General features: G+C 43.4%; 1 protein-coding gene across 3 annotated transcripts in view; it reads left to right on the forward strand.

Moving 5' to 3' along the window:
- The window catches only part of kita (KIT proto-oncogene, receptor tyrosine kinase a), a 35,996-nt gene extending 23,151 nt beyond the window's left edge, over nucleotides 1-12,845 (forward strand). For all 3 annotated transcript variants that reach the window (XM_020492765.2, XM_020492764.2, XM_031833515.1), the window contains 12 exons: nucleotides 1,308-1,414; nucleotides 1,616-1,742; nucleotides 2,315-2,419; nucleotides 4,089-4,199; nucleotides 4,558-4,705; nucleotides 5,032-5,129; nucleotides 5,306-5,436; nucleotides 6,107-6,229; nucleotides 8,412-8,523; nucleotides 8,652-8,751; nucleotides 9,180-9,285; nucleotides 10,020-12,845. In XM_020492765.2, the coding sequence (XP_020348354.1) occupies nucleotides 1,308-1,414; nucleotides 1,616-1,742; nucleotides 2,315-2,419; nucleotides 4,089-4,199; nucleotides 4,558-4,705; nucleotides 5,032-5,129; nucleotides 5,306-5,436; nucleotides 6,107-6,229; nucleotides 8,412-8,523; nucleotides 8,652-8,751; nucleotides 9,180-9,285; nucleotides 10,020-10,223 (1,472 nt within the window). In that variant the 3' untranslated portion in view covers nucleotides 10,224-12,845. The remainder of the gene's footprint in view (nucleotides 1-1,307; nucleotides 1,415-1,615; nucleotides 1,743-2,314; nucleotides 2,420-4,088; nucleotides 4,200-4,557; nucleotides 4,706-5,031; nucleotides 5,130-5,305; nucleotides 5,437-6,106; nucleotides 6,230-8,411; nucleotides 8,524-8,651; nucleotides 8,752-9,179; nucleotides 9,286-10,019) is intronic.
- The last annotated feature ends 6,939 nt before the right edge of the window (nucleotides 12,846-19,784 follow it).

The raw sequence follows: 19,784 nt of genomic DNA on the forward strand, positions 1-19,784 counted from the left end.
GACTAGTCTCCCAGTCCCTGCCGCTGAAAAACATCCCCACAACATGATGCTAACTCCACCATGCTTTACTGTAGGGATGATGCCAGGTTTCCTCCAGGCGTGACACTTGGCATTCAGGCCAAAAAGTTTAATCTTGGTTTCATCAGACCAGAGAATATTCTTTCTCATGGTCTGAGACTCTTTAGATGCCTTTTGGCAAACTCCAAGTGGGCTTTCATGAGCCTTCTGATCCCCAATCAAAGACAAAGATAGACAGCTGCCTCTGATTGGGAACCATACTCACCCAAAAACACAAAGGAATAGAAAACATAGATTTTCCCACCCGAGTCACACCCTGACCTAACCAAACATAGAGAATAATAAGGATCTCCAAGGTCAGGGCGTGACAATCTGGCCACTCTACCATGAAGGCCTGATTGGTGGAGTGCTGCAGAGATGGCTGAAAGGTTCTCCCATCTCCACAGAGGAACTCTAGAGCTCTGTCAGAGTGACCATCTGGTTCTTGGTCACCTCCCTTCTCCCCTGATTGCTCTTCCTAGATACAAACATTAGCTCCAGGAAGAGTTTTGGTGGTTCCAGACTTCCTACATTTTAGAATGACGGAGGCCATTGTGTTCTTGGTGACCTTCAATGCTGCAGACATTTTTTGTACCCTTCCCCAGATCTGTGCCTCGACACAGTCCTGTCTCTGAGCTCTACAGATAATTCATTCGACCTCATGGCTTGGTTTTGCTGTGACATGCACTGTCAACTGTGGACCTTAAATAGACAGAAGTGTCCAATCAATTTAATTTACCGCAGGTGGACTCCAATCAAGTTGTAGAAAGAGAGCTCAATTTTAAGTTTCATAGTAAAGGGTCTGAATACTTATGTAAATAAGGTATTTCTGTTTTTAATTTTTAATAAATGAGCTAACATTTCTAAAGACCTGTTTTCGCTTTGTCGTTATGAAGATTTGTATTTATTTAATCAATTTTAGAATAAGGCTGTAACCATAACAAAATGTGGAAAAAGTTCATGGGTCTGAATACTTTCCAAAGGCACTGTGACTATAACAGGAATTATGTAGGTAATAATATACAAAGACATTAACAAAATACAGAAAATAAAGTTTGACTCAAATAATAGGATTACTTTAGAGTGATTACCACATAGCACTCTCCACATAAGAAGCCTAATATAAAGCCATACATAAGATCTGATCTCTTCCTGTGTTTCTGTCATTCTCTCATAGTGCTTCTCTCCTCTCTCTAACGTCCTTCACTGATATCTCTGTATCTCTCTGTGTTGTGTGTTTGTCCCTACAGAGAGAACAGTGCCCCATGAGCTCTTCACCCCTCTGCTGATTGGCTTTGTGTCGGCAGCGGCCCTCCTCTGTGTCATCCTCATAGTGCTCTTCTACAAGTACCTCCAGGTAACTCACCTCTTCTCATGCATGTCACACCCACTTCTACTGCAGGTTACACACCTGAGTATAAAAATGACACACAGTAACTCACAGCCAACGATAAGGTACAGTATCTCAGCATAAACTGTGCTGAAGTACCATGACTGATGTGAGTTTTATGGCATCCTCTGTGCTTCTCCTAATATAAACTCCCTGCTTGCCTCACAGAAACCCAAATACCAGATCCAGTGGAAAGTCATTGAAGGTATCCACGGAAACAACTATGTGTATATTGACCCTACCCAGCTCCCATACGACCACCAGTGGGAGTTCCCCCGGGACAAACTGCGTTTCGGTGAGTTCCTTGGCTTTCATCACACTCAGGAATAGCACATTTAATCATCACCAAGCGGGGAGGTTGCCCCAGACATCTTTTACAGTACATCCGTCATCTCTAATACAGGACTGTAGGATGTTTAGTTTGTTTTTAGTATTACCCAGGTCTATTTAAGATGTGTAGTATCAAGTCATAGCAGCAGCTGTTGAAAGTCTGTTTTGTTTTGGTATTTGGAGCCAGCCAATGTATCTTTGCGGGCTCATAATGATGGATGCACACCCTATTTGCACACCAATTGGTTACAGTTTTACACTTTTGCAATGGCTGTGAGCACACACTAACTGCATGATGTATTTAATGTAGCTGTTTTCTTTTATAAACAACCTCAACCCCTCCCTTTAAGCAAATGTTCTGTTGTTTTTGGAAATTTTGAAACCACCCCAAACAGGATTCTGCGTGTCCTGGTGTCTGCTTTCCCCGCCCTTGCAGGGTAAACCTGGTGATCGTTGGTGCAGGAAGCAGAGCTAGGATGTGGGAGGGGAACACGATGGAATAACATTAGTCTGTCTGTGTTCCATGTCTGCCTGCAGGGAAAACTCTGGGCTCCGGAGCCTTCGGGAAGGTGGTGGAGGCTACTGCTTATGGAATGTCCAAAGCTGATACAGTGATGACAGTGGCGGTCAAAATGCTCAAACGTAAGACCGAAGTGATGACACAAGTGATAATAAAACATTTCAGAGGAGCTGCGTTTTCCGGATAGTTAAAACAACCGAAGCTTCTGCGTATGAGCGGTATTCTCTCCCCCTCCGCTGCAGCAACATATCAAAGACACGCAGGACACAGACAGGCAGTCTAAATAGTGATTTAATGTTGTTTTTTCATCATCATTGCAAACCTTGATTGGTTAAACAGGAGGCAGAGGCAGTCAGCTTTTAACGGTTGTATGTTAGTTGTGGTTAAAACGCTGATTGTTTTTGCCCCAATACAATGTGTAGACTGTGTCCTGCTTGTGCTCCTGAAATGTCCTTAGTAACAACACACAGAGAAAGTTGTCACCTACATCCTAAATTAGCCTACAAAATACACTGAGTGTACAAAACATTAAGGACACCTTCCTAATATTGAGTAGAGTTGTCTTAAGGCTTAAAAATCCTTCTTTGGCCTCCCGAGTGGCGAAGTGATCTAAGGCACTGCATCGCAGTGCTAGCTGTGCCACTAGAGATTCTGGGTTCGAGTCCAGGCTCTGTCGCAGCCGTCTGTGACCGGAAGACTCCATGGGGCGGCGCACAATTGGCCCAGTGTCGCCCGGGTTAGGGGAGGGTTTGGCCAGCAGGGATGACCCTGTCCCATCGCGCACTAGCGACTCCTGTGGCAGGCCGGGCACAGTGCACACTGACACGGTCGCCAGGTGTACAGTGTTTCTTTCGACACATTGGTGCGGCTGGCTCCGGGTTAAGTGGGCATTGTGTCAAGAAGCAGTGTGACTTGGTTGGGTTGTGTTTCGGAGGACGCATGGCTCTTGACCTTCGCCTCTCCCGAGTCCGTACGGGAGTTGCAGCGATGAGACAAGACTGTAACTACCAATTGGATACCTTGAAAAATGGGGTAAAATGTAAATTTAAAAAAATCCTACTTTAACCGTTCTCCTCCCCTTCATCTACGCTGATTGAAGTGGATTTAACAAGTGACATCAATAAGGGATCAAAGCTTTCCCCTGGTCAGTCTATGTTATTGAAAGAGCAGGTCGCCAGGTTGTTGTTTTGTTCACTCAGTTCACTCAGTGTATATATATTTGTGGAATGTTCGTTCAAACCGCAGCTAGTTTTTATATCAGCTGTTCAGAAATAGAGACATAGGCTACATCATCATGTCGATCAAATGGCTTGATGATAAGGGTTCAGAAGAGGGTGAGTAAAGTGAACACATGCGCACAGCGTGATTCGGTTCTTTAGCTCTGGGGAAGAGGCTTCCAGGGTGGCGGTACCGGGTGGGTTACCTTTGGTCGCGCAGCCTCAGACAAGTTTAATGGCAATAAAAAGAGACACATGTTGGTGACAAATCGGTTTATTTTATGGTGTCTGACTAATCAGACCTGGTCAAGTCACAGTCAGAAGACCCCTGGCCCGAATGATGATTGGTGAACACCCTCAACAGATATTTGACTAAATATATTTGAGTAGCTATTGAGTATGTGTGTGTGTGCGTGTTTGCATTGATGTATGTATGCTTGTGACACCGACAGCGGCCAGAGGTGTTTGTGCTAGCACGAGGTGAAACTAGCACAAGCAGATTTCCTTTGATGTTTTCTTTGATGATGACTTTGAAGCACTTTAAAATGATCACGTTCCGATGGTTTTTCCACAGCCAGTGCCCATGCCACTGAGAAGGAGGCGCTGATGTCAGAGCTGAAAGTTCTCAGTTACCTCGGAAACCACATGAACATCGTCAACCTTCTTGGAGCCTGTACTGTTGGAGGTAAGGGGCAGAATGTTTGGAGGACTGTACCAACCATAGAAGAAGAAGAGTTTATCCAAGACTAGAAGTCTATGGTATCATCAATCTGAATGATGTGGGTAACTGGTTTGTCAGAGGTTTTTGAGAAACAGTAATAACCTGAACACTCCCTCTTTTTATCACCAATGATTTTATGGCTTGTTGAGCATTGGATCATGCTTTATGATGTAGGAGTGGTGATCCTGAAACTTACTGTGATTGTATTGGTGTGTCTATACGTCAGAGTATTTTGTTTATCTTTGTTTGTCTTTTGTGTGTTGCTTCTTTGTGTTCTATTTCTACTGTCATGAGACATGGCAATTGTGCTCCTTGTCTTCAGGCCCAACCCTGGTGATCACAGAGTACTGCTGCTTTGGTGACCTCCTGAACTTTCTGAGAAGGAAGAGAGAGACGTTCTTTTGCTCCAAGCTAGGGGACGATAGCTACTACAGGAATGTCATGCTGCAGAGGGGAACAGCCACAGCTGGGTCAGTGTGGACCTTTTACAATTACAAGGAGAGGGTGGTAGTTGAGTGGTGTATAATGATCACAGTATGTAAGGTATGTATGTGCTGTTGCTTTATGTCATCTCACCTGCTCACGGAAGTAAATACCACTGCCGTTGTTGAAAATTCCCCAATTGAACTAAGCATGAAGCACTCTTTGTTGTTATTGAGAAAACATACTTAGAGTAAATGTATCTGGAGATTCACAATTTATGTAAGGGAGGATTTCCTACCCAGTGTGTAGGAGTAATATGTAGTATTGGCATGGCAGCTGAACTGAGATCAGACTGCTCCTTTCCTCCTCACAGAGACAGCAGGAATGGCTACGTGGATATGAGGCCTTCTGTCACTGGCGTCCTGCCAAATGGCTTCTCCTCAGAGAAGAGGCGCTCGATGCGCAAAGCAGGCAAGACATCCACTCTGATAGTCATTGATAATTGTCACATTTATAATTTCAGAGTGAATTTATACAACCTGCAATGTATCTCCCTCTATAAACAATGAAGCTACCTTTCTACACAATGCTGTTCTCTCTATACACCTCTCTAATTATTTTTGCTCCATCCTCTCTCTTTCTCTCAGGTGGTTCCAGTAGTGAGCCAGATGTTGTGAGTGAGATGCTCCATGAGGACGGTCTCTCTCTGGACACAGAGGATCTGCTCAGCTTCTCCTATCAAGTGGCCAAAGGCATGGACTTCCTGGCTTCCAAAAATGTAAGCCCTTCATGTCCTCACCGAAGATCTCCTGTCCTAATAAGCTCCTGAAACCCCTCACCACCAGCTATCTAGAACAACAGGTCTATATTGTACTCTGCAATTCAGTCCAGCTAGTTAAATCCATGAAGGTGGACCATGTTAATGTCCAACCATTCTCTGGAAAGCACCCTTTCCACTGGTATTATTGGTTCATTGTATGAGATTACATTTAGACACACACTAAGATACACACACACACACACACACACACACACACACACACACACACACACACACACACACACACACACACACACACACACACACACACACACACACACACATTAGTTCCATCCTCTTTCTTTCCAAACAATACCAGGATCACATTTCCATGGCTGGTCAACAGGTCCAGGATGCATGTTTGAGCATGCTACTGAAAAATGTATAAGGCATTAAGGCAAGCGGACACCAGACTACAGCCAGGCCCTGTATTAGTATCTGGGTGTGTATGGAACAACTTTTGGGAAAGAAAATTCTCTGTCACAATGTATTAGTAGTATTGAGTGTTCTACAGTATGTTATGTTACCTTGTGCTGTCTTATTGCATTATGTTTCATTATTTGTGTGTGTGTGTGTGTGTGTGTGTGTGTGTGTGTGTGTGTGTGTGTGTGTGTGTGTGTGTGTGTAGTGCATCCACAGAGACTTGGCAGCCAGGAACATTCTCCTGACCCAGGGACGAGTGGCAAAGATCTGTGACTTCGGCCTTGCTCGTGACATCACCACTGACTCCAATTATGTAGTCAAAGGCAATGTAAGTCTGCCCCATCACTTGCTGTAGATCTCAATATGAGTTATAGATACTGCTTTGGACATTTTGCAGTGAAAGCCGTCAAGCACAGGCACTGTATTGATATAAAGTGTGTTTGTCAGCTACAGTGCCTTCAGAAAATATTCCACATTTTGTTGTGTTACATAAAAATACAAATGTCACCCATCTACACAATACCCCATAATGACAAAGTAAAACGTGTTTTTAGAAATGTTAGCAAATGAAATACATAAATATCTAATTTACATAAGTATTCACACCACTGTCAATACATCATGGTTTCCCAAATCCGGTCCTGGGCCCTGGGTGCACATTTTGGTTTTTGCCCTAGCACTACGCAGCTGATTCAAATGATCAACATTTGATGATGATTGGTTATTTGAATCAGCTGTGTAGTGCTAGGGCAAAAAAACTAAATGTGCACCCAGGGGGTGGGGTTCCCAGCACCGTGTTTGGAAAACCCTGCAATACATGTTAAAATCACCTTAGTCTTTCTGGGTATGTCTCTAAGAGCTTTGCGCACCTGGATTGTACAATATTTGCCCATTATTATCTTCTACATTCTTCAAGTTCTGTCATTGGTGGTTAATCATTGCTAGACAACCATTTTCAAGTCTTGCCATTGATTTTCAAGAAGTGCACCTATTGGTAGATGGGTAAAACAAACAGATATTCAATATCCCTTTGAGCATGGGATATTATTACACTTTGGATGGTATATCAATACACCCAGTCACTTTAAAGATACAGGTGTCCGCATCCTTCCTAACTCAGTTGGCGGACAGTGAATGTTCCTGAGTAGCAGATTTACAGTTATGACTTCGTAACTGTAAATCTGCCACTCGGGAACATTCACTGTCTTCTTGGTAAGCAACTATAGTGTAGATTTGGCCTTGTGTCTTAGGTTATTGTCCTGCTGAAAGGTGTATTCATCTGTTTCTGGTGGAAAGCAGACTGAACCAGGTTTTCCTTCAGAATCTTGCCTGAAAATAGCCTAATCTTCATGACTAATGTTCAAATTTAGACGTCAAACAGTATCGAGGTTCTGGTCTAATGCTTCTAAAAATGTTAGCATAACCATGTTCATGGGGTGGCAGTGTAGCCTAGTGGTTAGAGCGTTGGACTAGTAACCGAAAGTTTGCAAGTTCAAATCCCCGAGCTGACAAGGTACAAAATCTGTTGTTCTGCCCTTGAACAGGCAGTTAACCCACTGTTCCTAGGCCGTCATTGAAAATAAGAATTTGTTCTTAACTGACTTGCCTAGTAAAATAAAGGTACAAATAAAAATTTTTTTAAATGGAGCTCTCAACTAGCCATTCCATTTCTTTTTTATCCTGAAAACTCCCTTCCTCTCCGGCAACTGAGTTAGGAAGGATGCGGACACCTGTATCTTTATAGTAACTGGGGGTATTGATATACCATCCAAAGTGTAATAATATCCCATGCTCAAAGGGAATATCTGTTTGTTTTACCCATCTACCAATAGGTGCTCTTCTTTGCGAGGCATTGGGAAAACCTCCCTGGTCTTTATGGTTGAATCTGTGTTTCAAATTCACTGCTCGACTGAGGGACCTTACAATTATCTGTATGTGTGGGGTACTGAGAATTACTGTATAAAATAAATAATTCAAATACTGAGCTATATTGTATGCCAAAAAATGTGGAAAATATATTATGATATACTAATACATTTAACAAGTAATATTTGTATTTCTCAAAAGGTAAGAGTAAAAATGATTGACACCCTTTCAATACCTCACCTTCACTGAGCCTAACATCACTGAGCCTTTAAAAAAAAAAGGCTTAGCTTAAGGTCAATGGCATCATGAACATTTTAGCCAAAACCTCGTTACCTCTGCCAGGAGGCTGAAACTTGGCTGCAAGTGGATCTTCCAGGAAGACAATAACCCCAAGCATACAGCACAATCCATAAAGATATGGTTAATTGGCCACAAAATCAATATTTTTGCAATCACTGAGCCTTGGTTTGAAATTCCAGATCAGCAGAATCTGCATGAACCATTTCCCCTCACCGGTTCTCAAGCCTCCACAGCTGAAGTGATGGAGATGATGGACTACTTCAATAGATTTGCTTTGATGAATTTGCTGAATAGATGGAGTGCATCTGACATATTTGACTGGTTGTGGTTTGTGTTCCACGCAGGCTCGTCTCCCAGTCAAGTGGATGTCTCCGGAGAGCATCTTTGAGTGTGTGTACACATTTGAGAGTGACGTGTGGTCCTATGGCATCTTGCTCTGTGAAATCTTCTCACTCGGTACATACACATTATTCTCTGTGTGTGTGTGTGTGTGTGTGTGTGTGTGTGTGTGTGTGTGTGTGTGTGTGTGTGTGTGTGTGTTTTTTCATTGATTTTTATTATCTTATTTCCTATTTGGCCTATAGGAAGCAGTCCATATCCTGGGATACCTGTGGACTCAAAGTTCTACAAAATGATTAAGGAAGGATACAGAATGGATGCACCAGAGTTTGCACCGAGTGAAATGTGAGTGTGTGTGTGTGTGTGTGGTGTGCGTGTCTAAGTATCTTGAGAAAGAATCAGGGAGTAGGAGAAGTGTATGCGTGGGTGTACTATGCATGGGTGTGAATATGTGGGATTTGAGCAGATGGCAGATTTTATGAATTTGTCTTCACCATAAAAGTTCATATTAAAACGAAAAACATTAACACTTAGAGAAAGAAAAGTGTGTGCAAATATTTGTATTATTTTATTTAACTAGGCAAGTCATTTAAGAACAAATTCTTATTTTCAATGACGGCCTAGGAACAGTGGGTTCCTTGTTCAGGAGCAGAAAGACAGGTTTTTACCTTGTCAGATCGGGGATTCGATCTAGCAACCTTTCGGTTACCGGCCCAATGCTCTAACCACTAGGCTACCTCCCGCCCCTGAACATGTGACTGCTGTGGTTTCAGGTATGAGATAATGAGGTCGTGCTGGGAAGCGGACCCCTTTAAGAGACCCTCCTTCAGCAAGGTGGTGGAGAGGATCGAAAAACAGCTGTCAGACACCACCAAACACGTAGGTCACTCTCATCTAACCTGCTTGTGTACACATGTTGACAGACTATGGATTTAAGTTATTCACCAGCAGTCATTTCTATATTCTGAGATTTTTTTTTTTAAGTACCAAAAGGTCACCATACTAGACGTAGAAGCACCTTGAGATTTTGCTGTATTTAATAGTAGCAAACTACTATACAAATTCAATAAAATATTACCTGCCCTCTTGTTTTAGTAGCATACAGAACATGACTGTGTGCTCCTCCACTGCAACCACCAAGGGCCACATGTTAATACCACCAGACTAGTCAGCCCTCCATCTGTATAGCAGTTGACACACAGAATCGTGTCAACCCTCCATTAATGCACGCACACACTCACACTCACACTCAGTACCCATTGAACGTGACACGAAGGCTAGAGGAGGAGATTAATATGATTGATCGATCACTCGTGCCATAATCACCTCTTTCACTGTGTCATGTCCTCTCTGGTGCGAGTGACAGGGGTGTGAGGTCAAACTAACAGTCTCCTCATGAACTCGGCTCATCTCTCACTTCTGAAACATGCCAGTGAGCTCTGAACACAGAGCAGGTCTTCTCTTTTCACGCCTTCCCCTTCACACCTTCAGACCAGAGGGCTACACTGTCATCTCCTTTCCTCACCATGCTGCATGTTGCTTACGCAGTACGTAGAACTGCAATGAAAACACCTCTCCAACACTCTTTCGCTCTGTTTCTCTTCTCTGTGTAGATCTATCTGAATTTCAGCTCCAAGTTTCCGGTTACAATAGGGCCCCAGGGTACCAGTGTGGACCAGGGGACACAGAACGCCAACGTCCTGCGTCTCAACTCGGTGGGCAGCGGCAACGCCTCCACTCAGCCTCTATTGGCCAGCGCCAGCGACGACGTCTTCCTGGAGGAGATGGGCACCAGGCTCAGGGTCCACCGGGTGTAAGGCCACACCCCCACGATGGCTGCCCCATAAAGTGCCTGTTTAGTGCAGCCCAAACACCCCACCACACCTATCCCAACCATATACTATGTCTAGCTATTAGCTTCCCCCTTCAGACAGAGGCTTGAAGAAGGACGAGGTCCTCTCGAAACCTCTGCTCCTGGCGCCTTTAGTGCATGGACGAGACCTGTCACCCACTGTCTCCATAGTATCTGGTCCTGTCTCTCACAAGCTTGGATATAGTCACACTGTCTTTACTCTCCAGGCCATTGAGCTACTGTGTATCACGTTTGTGCTGTTAGAAATGGACAGTGTATGTTATAGCTCCGGAGCAGTGCTATTTTCTGTGGACTTTTCTCAATGTTGCTTTCACCGTTTCTAAATGTGTTTCATACAGTGTTTATGTTTGCTTCACATTTCTGTTGTCAATGTTAAACTGAATGACTATGTTTTTGTTGTTGTTTTGAATTACCTTTTTATCTCAAACTAAATCATATAGCGTTTTCAATGGTTGGAGCACAATTATTATTTGAGGTGGAGGCACTTACATTTGAACATCATTCCAGATGTAGACATCATGTAATGAAGCTTTCACCTTTTGTCTGCTCCACCTTCCACCCTTTAAGAATTAATGTCAGTATTATTCTACATTTTGTCAGACATTTCTAGGGCCAATGGTTTAAATGACATTCAGTGGGCTAAATCTTATCACTTGATTAGATTGAGATGTTTTAAGTATGGTACTATGACTTCCGCTTTTAGTTGATGTCCCTGTGTATATATGTACATATTGACCTTGGGTATGACTAGTAATAAGTGTATGATGTGAGAGGTAGCATCAGCTTAGATTCCGCCTGGGAGGTTGCCTGCTGGAGATTCCTTGTAAATATGTAAATATGCTTCTGGTGTCCTGTAGCGTATGTGTGACCCTTGTTTACATTTGTCATCAGACAGGTACTGCTGTATCACCGGGGTGTTTACTTAGTGTCTCCAAAGACGGGGGGAGGCTGAAACAGTGCATGGTTATAATGAGCATACTGTACAAGGAAACAGGCGATCACTCTTCAAGGTATTAGCCATTTGATCTTTTCTACTCATACAGATTGTCAAAGAAGGCGTTCTGTTTTGAGGTAAAGCCAGTGATGCTTGTTTCAAATGCCAATGTGGAGCTTGCAGTACAGACCGACAACCGTTAAGCTAACTGTTCTGAGAAAAAGCCAATTTGAAAGTTAAGATGTTAGAGGTGTTTAGTCCGACCAGGTGGTGACATGTCTTATAGCTCCCAACAGTCCTGTGGATAGTAGCGTCAGTGCTCCCGTCCCAGCAGTCAGTAGCTGATTTCTCAGCCATCCCTCTACTCTTTGTGTCCAGCTGCTTCCTCTGACGGAAGTGCTACTTCCAACATCTCTCAACCAGGGCTCTGTATCACTCCAGACCCCCATCACTTGGACTTCCCTCTTCCCACACTGAGATATTGTTGTGAAGAGCACCTGGAAAATGCTGTCTGAATGACTGAAAGGGTGTGTGTGTGTGTGTGTGTGTGTGTGTGTCTGTGTGTGTGTGTGTGTGTGTGTGTCTGTGTGTGTGTGTGTGTGTGTGTGTGTGTCTGTGTGTCTGCATGTGTGTGTCTGTGTGTCTGCATGTGTGCTATTTGTAGGTGCCACTGAATTAAATGTATGAAATTTACCCAACAAACTGTTCAACCCGGTCCTTCCCAAAGCTGGATATTTGTAAATATGTGTGTGAATACAATGTAAGTAATGTGGATGCTGTCTTCATGTTTTATTTTTATTTTCTATTGATATGGTACATTTAATGCACAACTCTGATATGCTGTAATATGAAAAATGTCTTACCAGAAATAGATACACAGATACGTACACCCACATAATATTTACTGTACATCTTCTTCTTTGGAGATAAGCTGCTTGTTTTTTTGTAGATGTGGTAACTACTGTAAACGTACTGTTCCTGTACTGTACATAGTCTTTGTTTGGGCTTTGCTGTAGAATGTATTATTCCTTGTGTAGTGTCATTTTCCCCTTGGCTTGGCACTAACCATTGCATTCTGTCTTCAACAAGCAAGCCAAAACATTTATTTCTTTTTAAACGCTTATGGACAGCTTTGCCTTACAAATCAAGTTGGTTTTCAACCCGAAAACAGGAATGCCTTGTACTTTCATGGAAATGGCAAATATTGTCTAATTTGGCTAATTACAAGAAAGGACAAGTAGAACTGTGGGGCAATAACTTACATCAATACTCTGCTCTTTCCCTTATGCCACGTAGAATAGGAAACATAAAAATAGGTAATTACACAGTAATAACACTGAGGTTACATGGTTATATCTGTGCCATTCATCACGCTGTTAAAAAGCACAATCAAAATATTGTCTGATTATCCCTAACAATTTTACTCTATAACGGCTGATACAATATGACGGCTGATACAATATGACGGTTGTTTTAGAAATGTTAGAACATTTGTATATTTCCCTATACAAAGTTTATTTTGTGCATTTAGTTGTATATTTATTTTACTAGAGGCAATGTTTGTTGTGTACATTTGCAATGGGTTGCTGTCTCTTGTTACTGTAATACAAATAAAATAAACGCATAAAATTGTTTTGTTAATTGTGATTTGTATTAGATTTGTATTTTTCTTTTTTCATGGCATTATTTTATATATGTGCAGGTTTGTTGTTTTGGGTGGCATTGCTGTCTTCTTTTTTGATCCAGTTTGATATTGTGGTGGAGTCATTTTATTTAACATGTCACATATTGAATTGTCCCTCATAGATCTGAGGGACATATTGTCAGCCATCTGTGTCGAGCCTATGAGCAGGTGACGCCTCGGGGCACCTCACTGACGAGCTCCTTCCCATGCTAGTGTACAGTCATTCTAGTGTATAGCCATGGACTGTATCTGTTTTTAAAATCATGTTTCCTGCTCCAGAATGGTCAGGGTCTTTGGCTTGGGTCCAGCAGGGGACATCTGGCTTTAGGGGAACACCGCGAGGACAGTGGTTTGTCCAGCAGGCCAGGCCGGTGTACGGACAGACGGAGGGGCTTTGTGCGTGTCACTGCGTGGGCTGAGTCCATTGTTCTAGCATATATCTGATAAGAGGGACAGGAAATCCCACCATTGATACTGAGTGGTTGAATGAACACGTTTGTGAGACTGAGTGGTCGCTTAAAGTTTTTAAAAAACAGCTGAGAGAGAGGGAAGAATCTTCTCTGTAATATTTCCTCACATGTTTTGTAGATCATTGAGAGACTGACCTTTGACAGCAAACGCTGCCCACACTTGAGCTACTGTACTGTGGGTCTGGTATGGATTTCTACATGGCCCAGTTGGGATTTTGACATGTATTGCTGTCACAATACAGTCTAATTAGGCTCAGTGTGCTGCACCACTCTTTTTTCTCTGTCCATCGTCTATCCTTCTCTCTCAGTGAGGGTAGAATTCTGATCAGGCCCTCATTCCAGCACAATAGTCTCATGTGTTTTCTAACAGCCTCTGGTAAATGATACTTCTGACTAAGATGGAAAAACAAACATCCAATTGTGTCATGGCAGTTCCATTGCTTTTTCTCTAGCATGATTGGATTACAAGGGCAGAGTGCCAATATGTGACACACTATACAGAGTATACCAAACATTAGGAAAAGCTTCCAAATATTGAGTTGCACCCCCCCCCCCCCTTTTTTTGCCCTCAGAACATCCTCAGTTCGTCGGGTCATGGACTCTACAAGGTGTTGAAAGCATTCCACAGGCATGCTGGCCCATGTTGACTCCAATGTTTCTCACAGTTGTATCAAGTTGGCTGGATGTCCTTTGGGCGGTGGACCATTATTGAAACACATGGGAAACTGTTGAGTGTGAAAAATCCAGCAGCGTTGCAGTTCTTGACACAAACCGACGCACCTGGCACCTACTACCATACCCCGTTCAAAGGCACTTAAATCTGTACATATACACAATCCATGACTCAATTGTCTCAAGGCTTAAAAGTATTTATTTAACCTGTCACCTCCCCTTCATCTACACTGATTAATGTGGATTTAACATAGTGACATCAATAAGGGATCATAGCTTTCACCTGGTGAGTCTATGTCATGGAAAGAGCAGGTGTTTTTCATGTTTTGGATCCTCAGTGTACAGTATGTCAATAATACACAATGTGTGTGTGCGTGCGTGTGAGTGATTATTTATTTGACATTTTGCAGTATGAAATCTCTTGAGGTGCAACCTCTTAATTTCAAGTGTGCCTCCCCCCAAAAATGTATACTTAGGCCTAGATTCAACAAGATCAAGGCTTAACCGGCGATAGACGACACCACCGCATAGCTGATGTTTTGGCAGTGTCAGAGGTGGAACTGCTCTGGTGATCATTGTCACGAAACCACACCCATCCCACTCACGTTAGAACTTCAGAAGGAGAAAGTGTAGGCTATATAGAAATAATGAGGATCTCTATCAGCCTAATCGAGGTGCACATTTGTGACAATGTTGCGTTAGGAGGTAGGTGAAGGAGTCAGGCGCAGGAGAGCAGAGATGTCTGAGATGAAGTGCCTTAGACCGCTGCTGTGACAATGCAGAGATGTCTGAGATGAAGTGCCTTAGACCGCTGCTGTGACAATGCAGAGATGTCTGAGATGAAGTGCCTTAGACCGCTGCTGTGACAATGCAGAGATGTCTGAGATGAAGTGCCTTAGACCGCTGCTGTGACAATGCCTTAGGAGGTAGGTGAAGGAGTCAGGCGCAGGAGAGCAGAGATGTCTGAGATGAAGTTCCTTAGACCACTGCTGCCGTTCGCCTTAGCAATCTCACTAGGATAAAGACCACCTCCATTCCTGTCATTATTGAAAGAGATCATGATACCTCACATCTCAAAATAGGGCTACTTAATGTTAGATCCCTTACTTCAAAGGCAATTATAGTCAATGAACTAATCACTGATCATAATCTTGATGTGATTGGCCTGACTGAAACATGGCTTAAGCCTGATTAATTTACTGTGTTAAATGAGGCCTCACCTCCTGGCTACAGTAGTGACCATATCCCACGTGCATCCCGCAAAGGCGGAGGTGTTTCTAACATTTACGATAGCAAATTTCAATTTACCCCCCAAAAATTATGTTTTCGTCTTTTGAGCTTCTAGTCATGAAATCTATGCAGCCTACTCAATCACTTTTTATAGCATCTGTTTACAGGCCTCCTGGGCCCTATACAGCGTTCCTCACTGAGTTCCCTGAATTCCTATCGGACCTTGTAGTCATAGCAGATAATATTCTAATCTTTGGTGACTTTAATATTCACATGGAAAAGTCCACAGACCCACTCCAAAAGGCTTTCGGAGCAATCATCGACTCAGTGGGTTTTGTCCAACATGTCTCTGGACCCACTCACTGTCACAGTCATACGCTGGACCTAGTTTTGTCCCATGGAATAAATGTTGTGGATCTTAATGTTTTTCCTCATAATCCTGGACTATCGGACCACTATTTTATTATGTTTGCAATTGCAACAAATAATCTGCTCAGACCCCAACCAAGGAACATCAAAAGTCGTGCTATAAATTCATAGACAACACAAAGATTCCTTGATGTCCTTCCAGATTCCCTCTGTCTACCCAAGGACAACAGAGGACAAAAATCAGTTAACCACCTAACTGAGGAACTCAATTTAACCTTGCGCAATACCCTAGATGCAGTTGCACCCCTAAAAACTAAAAACATTTCTCATAAGAAACTAGCTCCCTGGTACACAGAAAATACCTGAGCTCTGAAGCAAGCTTCCAGAAAATTGGAACGGAAATGGCGCCACACCAAACTGGAAGTCTTCCGACTAGCTTGGAAAGACAGTACCGTGCAGTACCGTAGAGCCCTTACTGCTGCTCGATCATCCTATTTTTCTAAACTTAATTGAGGAAAATAAGAACAATCCGAAATTCCTTTTTGATACTGTCGCAAAACTAACTAAAAAGCAGCATTCCCCAAGAGAGGATGACTTTCACTTTAGCAGTGATAAATTCATTAACTTCTTTGAGGAAAAGATTATGATTATTAGAAAGCAAATTACGGACTCCTCTTTACATCTGCGTATTCCTTCAAAGCTCAGTTGTCCTGAGTCTGCACAACTCTCCCAGGACTTAGGATCAAAGGAGACACTCAAATGTTTTAGTACTATATCTCTTGACATAATGATGAAAATAATCATGGCCTCTAAACCTTCAAGCTGCATACTGGACCCTATTCCAACTAAACTACTGAAAGAGCTGCTTCCTGTGCTTGGCCCTCCTATGTTGAACATAATAAACGGCTCTCTATCCACCGGATGTGTACCAAACTCACTAAAAGTGGCAGTAATAAAGCCCCTCTTGAAAAAGCCAAACCTTGACCCAGAAAATATAAAAAACTATCGGCCTATATCGAATCTTCCATTCCTCTCAAAATGTTTAGAAAAGTCTGTTGCGCAGCAACTTACTGCCTTCCTGAAGACAAACAATGTATACGAAATGCTTCAGTCTGGTTTTAGACCCCATCATAGCACTGAGACGGCACTTGTGAAGGTGGTAAATTACATTTTAATGGCATCGGACCGAGGCTCTGCATCTGTCCTCGTGCTCCTAGACCTTAGTGCTGCTTTTGATACCATCGATCACCACATTCTTTTATTTATTTTATTTTTTATTTCACCTTTATTTAACCAGGTAGGCTAGTTGAGAACAAGTTCTCATTTGCAACTGCGACCTGGCCAAGATAAAGCATAGCAGTGTGAGCATACAACAAAGAGTTACACATGGAGTAAACAATTAACAAGTCAATAACACAGTAGAAAACAAAGGGGGGGTCTATATACAATGTGTGCAAAAGGCATGAGGTAGGCAAATAATTACAATTTTGCAGATTAACACTGGAGTGATAAAAGATCAGATGGTCATGTACAGGTAGAGATATTGGTGTGCAGAAGAGCAGAAAAGTAAATAAATAAAAACAGTATGGGGATGAGGTAGGTGAAAAGGGTGGGCTATTTACCAATAGACTATGTACAGCTGCAGCGATCGGTTAGCTGCTCAGATAGCTGATGTTTGAAGTTGGTGAGGGAGATAAAAGTCTCCAACTTCAGCGATTTTTGCAATTCGTTCCAGTCACAGGCAGCAGAGTACTGGAACGAAAGGCGGCCAAATGAGGTGTTGGCTTTAGGGATGATCAGTGAGAGACACCTGCTGGAGCGCGTGCTACGGATGGGTGTTGCCATCGTGACCAGTGAGCTGAGATAAGGCGGAGCTTTACCTAGCATAGACTTGTAGATGACCTGGAGCCAGTGGGTCTGGCGACGAATATGTAGCGAGGGCCAGCCGACTAGAGCATACAAGTCGCAGTGGTGGGTGGTATAAGGTGCTTTAGTGACAAAACGGATGGCACTGTGATAGACTGCATCCAGTTTGCTGAGTAGAGTGTTGGAAGCCATTTTGTAGATGACATCGCCGAAGTCGAGGATCGGTAGGATAGTCAGTTTTACTAGGGTAAGCTTGGCGGCTTGAGTGAAGGAGGCTTTGTTGCGGAATAGAAAGCCGACTCTTGATTTGATTTTCGATTGGAGATGTTTGATATGAGTCTGGAAGGAGAGTTTGCAGTCTAGCCAGACACCTAGGTACTTATAGACGTCCACATATTCTAGGTCGGAACCATCCAGGGTGGTGATGCTAGTCGGGCATGCAGGTGCAGGCAGCGACCGGTTGAAAAGCATGCATTTGGTTTTACTAGCGTTTAAGAGCAGTTGGAGGCCACGGAAGGAGTGTTGTATGGCATTGAAGCTTGTTTTGGAGAGATTGGAAACCCAAATTGGTCTACACGGACAAGTTCTGGCCTGGTTTAGATCTTATCTGTCGGAAAGATATCAGTTTGTCTCTGTGAATGGTTTGTCCTCTGACAAATCAACTGTAAATTCCGGTGTTCCTCAAGGTTCCATTTTAGGACCACTATTGTTTTCACTATATATTTTACCTCTTGGGGATGTTATTCGAAAACATAGTGTTAACTTTCACTTCTATGCGGATGACACACAGCTGTACATTTCAATGAAACACGGTGAAGCCCCAAAATTGCCCTTGCTAGAAGCATGTGTTTCAGACATAAGGAAGTGGATGGCTGCAAACGTTCTACTTTTAAACTCGGACAAAACAGAGATGCTTGTTCTAGGTCCCAAGAAACAAAGAGATCTTCTGTTGAATCTGACAATTAATCTTAATGGTTGTACAGTCGTCTCAAATAAAACTGTGAAGGACCTCGGCGTTACTCTGGACCCTGATCTCTCTTTTGAAGAACATATCAAGACCATTTCAAGGACAGCTTTTTTCCATCTACGTAACATTGCAAAAATCAGAAACTTTCTGTCCAAAAATGATGCAGAAAAATGTATCCATGCTTTTGTCACTTCTAGGTTAGACTACTGCAATGCTCTACTTTCCGGCTACCCGGATAAAGCACTCAATAAACTTCAGTTGGTGCTAAATACGGCTGCTAGAATCCTGACTAGAACCAAAAAAATTGATCATATTACTCCAGTGCTAGCCTCTCTACACTGGCTTCCTGTCAAAGCAAGGGCTGATTTCAAGGTTTTACTGCTAACCTACAAAGCATTACATGGGCTTGCTCCTAGCTATCTCTCTGATTTGGTCCTGCCGTACATACCTACACGTACGCTACGGTCACAAGACGCAGGCCTCCTAATTGTCCCTAGAATTTCTAAGCAAACAGCTGGAGGCAGGGCTTTCTCCTATAGAGCTCCATTTTTATGGAATGGTCTGCCTACCCATGTCAGAGACGCAAACTCGGTCTCAACCTTTAAGTCTTTACTGAAGACTTATCTCTTCAGTGGGTCGTATGATTGAGTGTAGTCTGGCCAGGAGTGGGAAGGTGAACGGAAAGGCTCTGGAGCAACGAACCGCCCTTGCTGTCTCTGCCTGGCCGGTTCCCCTCTTTCCACTGGGATTCTCTGCCTCTAACCCTATTACAGGGGCTGAGTCACTGGCTTACTGGGGCTCTCTCATGCCGTCCCTGGAGGGGGTGCGTCACCTGAGTGGGTTGATTCACTGTTGTGGTCATCCTGTCTGGGTTGGCGCCCCCCTTTGGGTTGTGCCGTGGCGGAGATCTTTGTGGGCTATACTCTGCCTTGTCTCAGGATGGTAAGTTGGTGGTTGAAGATATCCCTCTAGTGGTGTGGGGGCTGTGCTTTGGCAGAGTGGGTGGGGTTATATCCTTCCTGTTTGGCCCTGTCCGGGGGTGTCCTCGGATGGGGCCACAGTGTCTCCTGACCCCTCCTGTCTCAGCCTCCAGTATTTATGCTGCAGTAATTTATGTGTCGGGGGGCTAGGGTCAGTTTGTTATATCTGTAGTACCTCTCCTGTCCTATTCGGTGTCCTGTGTGAATCTAAGTGTGCGTTCTCTAATTCTCTCTTTCTCTCTCTCTCTCTCTCTCTCTCTCGGAGGACCTGAGCCCTAGGACCATGCCCCAGGACTACCTGACATGATGACTCCTTGCTGTCCCCAGTCCACC

The sequence above is a fragment of the Oncorhynchus kisutch genome, linkage group LG10, assembly GCF_002021735.2.
Source record: "Oncorhynchus kisutch isolate 150728-3 linkage group LG10, Okis_V2, whole genome shotgun sequence".
Classification (NCBI taxonomy): domain Eukaryota; kingdom Metazoa; phylum Chordata; class Actinopteri; order Salmoniformes; family Salmonidae; genus Oncorhynchus; species Oncorhynchus kisutch.